Consider the following 7,157-nt stretch of genomic DNA (forward strand, 5'->3'; position numbering starts at 1 on the left):
GCTTGTGCTAAATAGCCATCAGAGGGTCGCTGCCAGCTGGGGCTGGATTGGAACCTCTGGTCTCTTGGTATCCCAGTTCTGGGACAGGGTCATGTTTGCAAGGCCCCGTGGGTTTCTGAAGGGAAGGGTGCCTGCAGAGGGGGCATTGCTCTTGCTGCTAGCCCTGCTAGCCAAGCATGCTGGTTTGAAAGGTGCTGAGTCTGCATTCTGCTCCTCACCCACATTTGTTCAGAGCACTTGTAAATGAATGGGGATGCCTATCTCCTAGAGCTGGAAGGAACTTCAAGAGGTCATCAAGTCCAGTCCCCTGCCTTCACAGCAGGACTAATTACCATCCCAGACAGATTTTGCCCCAGATCCCTAAATGGCCTCCTCAAGGATTGAACTCACAACCCTAGGTGTAGCAGACCAATGCTCAAACCACTGAGCTATCCCTCTTCAGCAGCAATGAGCCCCCCGTCAGCTGCTGCATTGCCCCTCCTCCCCTCCTGCCTCTGCTGCTCTGCCACAGGATGATGGATTCCAGCAGCTGCTGCCGAAATCTGCCAGTCAGCCGAGATGTTCCACCCCGTGACAGCAGCCGCCTCCGGAGAGCGCTAGCATCTGGATCCCTGCTGACGGACGGGCACAGCTGCTGTGGGGAGATGGTCAGGGCTGTCACGTGCGTGGTTGGCGCTGTCAGTGTGGAAGAGGGATGGGCCTGTCTTCTGCCCCTGCAGAGCTCTCTGCCAGCTGCCACCCCCCTTCCCTTCCCTCCTGCAATGGAAGGACTTTTGGAAGGTTTCAAGGACACAGAAAAAAGACAAATTGCAAACTCCCCGGGCCAAGGCAGCTCTTTTCAGGGCTAGCCTGAAAGAACAAGGCCCCTCAGGATGGGGGATGGTGCTCGGCAGTCCTGTAATACAGACGAAAGGGGGGACTTTTCCAGCTTGGACCTGCCCCGGGCTCCCTCATGCACATTGGGTCTGACTCTGACCCCATGTGCACTGGTGCAAATCCAGAGAACCAGTGACTCCGTTCATATCACTGAAGCTGGACCTGGCAAGTGAGGCACCCTCTGTCTCTTTCTCTCTACGCGCCTCCCTGCTCCTCCCTTTTGCTTTCCTCCTTCCCTGAGACCTCACTGCTGGTCCCAGCGTCCTAGTCTACACCTTCTATCGTTGCCTCGAGAAATTGTGATATTAACTGAGAACTGCAGGGGGCAGTATGTAGCCACACGCAACGGGCACTCCTGTGGCACTGTGCCCCCTACTGCCTTGCCCCTCTCACTCACAGCAGAGAGGATGCTATAAGGCTCAGTTGTGAAAGGGGCTGGTTGAAAAGTGGAAGTGGGGAGGGGGAACAATTGAAAATTGTGAAACTTTTATGTTTGTTCTGCAGGTTTTGAAAGGGGGACAAGTTTTCACTTTCTCAGCGTTTTACTGAAAACTTGTTTTGAAAGTCTTAATTTCCCCCCTCCCCTTTTTTCTTTCTGCCTCCCTTTTCTCACCCTTCCCCCACTTTGCCCCTGAAAACAGGGGCCGAGTGCATTAAACAAAAAGACAAACTGAAAAAATACAAGAAAAGAAAAAACTATTATTTGTTGTGTTTCCTTGTTTCACGGAGGGAAAAAAATAGAAAAAAAATTGGGGGGAAAAAATCCAAAATATTTTAACAAAAAATGTCCAGTTTTGAAAAAAAAATGCTGGTTTTCAACAACAAAACCAAAAAAGTTTTCATTTGAAAACTTCCAGCCAGCACTAGTCTAAAGGAAGCTGGAAGGCGTGGGGTGCTGATAGATTTTTATCCTTTCCTATTGGCCAGGCCTATGTATGCTGTCTTTTTACTTGCTATGATTGGTGCTAAAATTCCTGAGCCTGTGTGTTTATTTCCTGCTCCCCATTTTCTTTTGTTTGTTACTTTGCAACTATAGAAAATACCTAGATTGTAAACTCTTTGGGGTAGGGACGCTTTTGTTCCTTGTATTTGTGCAGCACCAAGCATAGTGGATGCTGGACTATAACCGGCACTCTCAGGTGTTACCTCAATACAACTAACTAACTAACTAACTAACCTAAATGACTTGCTGTGTTTCTAATAAGAGCTCAGAAAACATTCTGGCGGATCTTTTGCTTTGCCATGACAGGGCCTGAAATGGAAAAAAGATCAGCACTGAGCAAAAAATAATTTATGTCTAACTGGAGTAGCCCTAACTTAGTTAACATAGGGTACGTCTAGACTACATGCCTCCGTCGACGGAGGCATGTAGATTAGACAGATCGGCAGAGGGAAATGAAGCCGCGATTAAAATAATCGCGGCTTCATTTAAATTTAAATGGCTGCCCCGCTCTGCCGATCAGCTGTTTGTCGGCAGATCGGGGCAGTCTGGACGTTCCCCTGTCGCCAGAAAACCCTTTTGTCGACCGCCCCGTTATGCCTCATCCCACTCCAGTTAGACCCACGAGGCATAATGGGGCGGTCGACAAAAGGGTTTTCTGGTGACAGGGGAACGCCCAGACTGCCCCGATCTGCCGACAAACAGCTGATCGGCAGAGCGGGGCAGCCATTTAAATTTAAATGAAGCCGCGATTATTTTAATCGCGGCTTCATTTCCCTCTGCCGACCTGTCTAATCTACATGCCTCCGTCGACGGAGGCATGTAGTCTAGATGTACCCTTAGTTAGTTAGTTGTATAGCAGTAGCACCTGAGAGCTCTGATCATAGTCCAGTACCCATTGTGCTAGTTAGTTAGTTAGTAACTCCGGGTCTTGAGGCTCTTCTAAAGAGGATGGTGAGCGATTGCTCTCCATGTCCAGTGAAGGTGGAAAAGAAGGAATGGGTTTACTCTGCAGCCAGGGAGATGTAGGTTATGATTAGGAGCACTTTAAGAGGCTGCCTAGGGAAGTGGCAGAATCTCTTTCTGTGGAGATTTTTAAGAGTTGGTTGGACAAACACCTGTCAGGGATGGTCCGGGTCTGGCTTGCACCGCTGGGAGCAGAGAGCCAAGCCCAGCCAGCTCCACAGCTCAGAGCTGATGGAGCACCCACTGAGGTGCAAGTGATAGGCAGGGCCCCACCCCCAGACTAAATACTGGGTCATGACAGGCTGAAAGCATTTACCATGGGGCCTGAGCCCAGAAAGGTTGAGAACCACTAGTGAAGATTTACTTGACCCTGTCTCAGTGCAGGGAGCAGGACTAAATGAACCGCAGATTTGAGAAGGGCACTATGGTTTAGCTGGCTAATGCACTTACCTAATAAACAGGAGATCCTGAGTTCAACTCCCAGTGGTTTCTCCCTGTAGGCCTTTGCTCTGTCACCAAATAATATTCATAGGTAGCAGGTTTCAAACAAACAAATGGAAGATTTTATTCACGCAGTGCAGAGTCAACCTGTGGAACTCCTTGCCAGAGGATGTTGAGAAGGCCAGGATTTAAACAGGGTTCAAAAAGAGCTGGAAGATAAATTCATGGGGGATAGGTCTATCCATGGCTTTTTGCCAGGATTGGTAGGAAAGGTGTCCCTAACCTCTTGTTTGTCAGAAGCTGGGAATCGGTGAGAGGGAAGGGATCACATGATGATTCCCTGTTCTGTTCATTCCTTCTGGTGGTAACTAGCATTGGCCACTGTTAGAATACGGGACACTGGGCTAGATCGACCTTTGTGGCCATTCTTTATGTTATGTTCCAGGCCCCTTGCAGTCCTACTTTTAACACGTTCCTTCAATCCCAGTTAAAAATCCAAGAATGCTTTCCCCAGAAAGGTTCCCACCAACTCTGCTCTATTGGCCCTTCAAGGTGTCTGTCAAGCTCTCTATCCTGATGTAACCTGGGAGCCACTCCCCTGCAGGTAGCAGAGTGAATGGGTGGAGACCTGCCTCCAGCGCCAATGGAGCCACACACCACTCAGTGCCTATGTGGCTGAACGCTCCAGTGCCGTCTGCGATTCCGCCGTTCAGCAAACGGACCCTGTCCACAGCCAGCAAGCCTCAGCACCCTCCCTCTGATCGACGCGACCTCTTGGTGTCCTACAACCCTCCTGCTTAAGTGCTTTGCTGAATCAGGGCCTACACGGTGAGGCTATAAATAGCCCTCTTGCTCATTCCTCACTTTGTCACTGATCCAGAGAAGCGGATGTCTAGCTGCCTGCATGCTCACAGTTAGCACAGCGCGGAGGTCAGAAACCTACCGGGAGAGTGGGGGAAATACAGCCAGGAATCTATTTGACTGAAAAAACGACAAGCGAGAGAACATGACAGAGCTGCCAGCCTGCATTCTCCGCTGCTCATCCTTGTTTGTCTGCAGAGTCCTGTCTGCTTCTGCCCAGCGCTATCGCTTAACTTGCCTCCCCTCCTCCCAGCTTGGCTCAGCTGCCAAATTGCAACCAAGAGACTCTCCTAGGAATCAAGGCATATCCACGTGTGGCGGAGCGGCATAAGAATACCCTTCACGCGGCTGCTAGTGAACAGAATGTAAGAGGGGACACGCCGACTGATTGTCCTCTTCTTCCCCCGCCCCCCGACCAGAGACGAGCAGCACGGTACGAAACAAAGCGTCCAGCCACAAAGTCCAGCTTCAAGGTCCCATGGACACGCCGCCCGTTCATCGTTTCAGAAAGAGCAGCTCGAGAAAGGAGACTGTTGTGGGAACTCTCCCACCTGAAAACTCCCCCCCGGTGAAGCCGAAGCCGTCCAAGGAGCTGAAACCCATGATCGGTGCAATAGTCGTGGGGCTCATCCTACTCATCGCGGCGGTGGTGGCCTGGTGCTATTACACGGCGTCACTGAGGAAGGCGGAGCGGCTCAAGACGGAGCTGATGGACCTGCGGAAGGATGGGTTCGTCATCAAAAACCAGCACGGAGAGGTGGTCTTCAGACTGGCCTTCCAGTCGGGCAGCCTCGACCTGGAGTCCTGCTCGAAAGAAGGGGAGATTTTAACCTGCACCAGGTCGGACAAAGGGAAGCTGAATTTCTTCATTCAGATGGTCAAGCCCAAGGACACGGTGATGTGCTACCGCGTCCGCTGGGAGGAGTTTGTGGCGGACACGGCGGTGGAGCACACCATGTTCTGGGAGGATGCTCACTGGTACGGGGGCTGCGAAATGAGCGTCCAGCACTGGCCAATCAGGCTCCCTGGGTACCAGGAGCCCACGCCCTTTGTGACGAGCGACGTGTATTCCTTCAGGGACAGCTTTGGAGGCATCTTGGAGAGGTACTGGCTGTCCTCGAAAGCAGCGGCCATCAAGATCAACGACTCGGTGCCCTTCCACCTGGGGTTCAACGCCAGCGAGCGGTCGCTCTTCTTTCAGGCCAGGTATAAGGATTCTCCCTACAAACCTCCCTTGGGGCAGCAGCCTTTCCCGGAGCTGAGCTACCGCGTCTGCGTCGGCTCGGACGTGACTTCCATTCACAAATACATGGTGCGGAGGTACTTTAACAAGCCTTCCAAGATTCCGTCGGAAATCGCCTTCCGCTATCCCATCTGGTCCACGTGGGCGCTCTACAAAAACGATATTGACCAGGATAAGCTGTTGCGTTTTGCAGAAAAGATTAAAAAGTACCAGTTTAATTGCAGCCACATTGAAATCGACGACAAGTACACACAAAGTTATGGAGACTTTGACTTTGATCCGGTCAAGTTCCCTAATGTGACTGAAATGTTCAAGACGCTGAAAAAAGAGGGATTTAAAGTTACCCTGTGGACGCATCCCTTTATAAACTACAATTCCTCCAATTTTGGCGTGGGAATAGAGCGGCAGCTCTTCATCAAGGAGCCGACGGGGAAACTGCCCGCCATGGTGAAGTGGTGGAATGGCATTGGGGCCATCTTGGATTTTACCAGTCCCGCAGCCAGGGAGTGGTTTCAGAGCCAGCTGAAACAGCTGCGGTCCAAGTACGGCATCGCGTCCTTTAAGTTTGACGCCGGGGAGGTCAGCTACCTCCCGAAGCAGTTCAGCACCTTCCAGCCCTTGACGGACCCCAACATCTGGTCCAGACGGTACACAGAAATGGCCGTTCCGTTCTACGAGCTCGCCGAAGTGCGGGTCGGCTACCAGTCCCAAAACATCTCGTGCTTCTTCCGCATCATCGACCGGGACTCTGTTTGGGGATATGAGCTTGGCCTCAAGTCCCTGATCCCTACCGTGCTCACCATTAGCATGCTGGGATACCCTTTCATACTACCTGACATGATTGGAGGAAACTTTCTCCCCGACAAGACAGAAGGGGCTGTTGAAATCCCAGACCGGGAGTTGTACATCCGCTGGCTGGAGCTGTCGGCCTTCATGCCCTCCATGCAGTTCTCAATACCCCCCTGGCTCTATGACAAGGAAGTGATCGAGATTGCACAGAAGTTCACAGAGCTGCATGAGTCGCTGGTCGCCCCTCTCCTGTTGGAACTGGCTGGGGAGGTCACCGACACAGGAGACCCCATCATACGGCCCATCTGGTGGATTTCTCCCAACGACAGATCCACCCATGAAATTGACTCCCAATTCCTCATTGGGGACACCCTCATGGTGGCCCCCGTCCTGGAGCTGGGCAAGCAAGAGCGCGATGTGTACCTCCCGGCCGGCAAATGGCGCAGTTACAAAGGGGAGCTGTTTGAGAAGACCCCGGTCCTGCTAACGGACTATCCCGTGGACTTGGATGAAGTTGCCTATTTCCTCTGGGTCTTGTAACAACTGGATCCATCAGTTTTCAGCTTTGTGTACGGGCCATGGATTGAAAAACTAGGAGCGATTGGTGTCTGAGATAAACATGCCTCGCTATGCGGCTCTCAGTGGCGATCGTGATTCCAATGGCAGATTATTATTCTCGTGGGGTAAGAAATAGGACATGTAAAATATCTTGGTATGCAGTTTGTCCGTCAAAAGGTCCAGGTCCAAAGCTTGACTGCTTGGTTGTGGTTTCATTTTTAGATATATAGAAACACAGTCTAAGAACATCGGCACGTCCACGCTGGGTCAGACCAAAGGCCCGTCTACCAACAGCGGCCAGTGCCAGGTGACCCCAGAGGGAATCAACAGAAGAGGGAATCATCCAGTGAACCGTTCCCAGCTTCTGACAAACAGAGGCTAGGGACTTCATTCCTGTCCATCCTGGCTAATAGCCATTGATGGACCTAACCTCCATGAATTTATCTGGTAGTCCTGGCTTTCACCGGGTCTAAAGAAAGGGAA

The 7,157-nt window shown here is 51.5% G+C and overlaps 1 protein-coding gene across 1 annotated transcript; it reads left to right on the forward strand.

Annotated features, from left to right (window-relative positions):
- Nucleotides 1-4,057: 4,057 nt before the first annotated feature.
- MYORG (myogenesis regulating glycosidase) lies at nt 4,058-6,868 on the forward strand. The gene has a single exon (XM_006123009.4). It carries the CDS (start codon nt 4,563-4,565, stop codon nt 6,654-6,656), a length of 2,094 nt encoding a protein of 697 aa, XP_006123071.2. The 5' UTR covers nt 4,058-4,562; the 3' UTR covers nt 6,657-6,868.
- The last annotated feature ends 289 nt before the right edge of the window (nt 6,869-7,157 follow it).

This window comes from Pelodiscus sinensis, chromosome 6 (genome assembly GCF_049634645.1).
Source record: "Pelodiscus sinensis isolate JC-2024 chromosome 6, ASM4963464v1, whole genome shotgun sequence".
Classification (NCBI taxonomy): Eukaryota; Metazoa; Chordata; order Testudines; family Trionychidae; genus Pelodiscus; species Pelodiscus sinensis.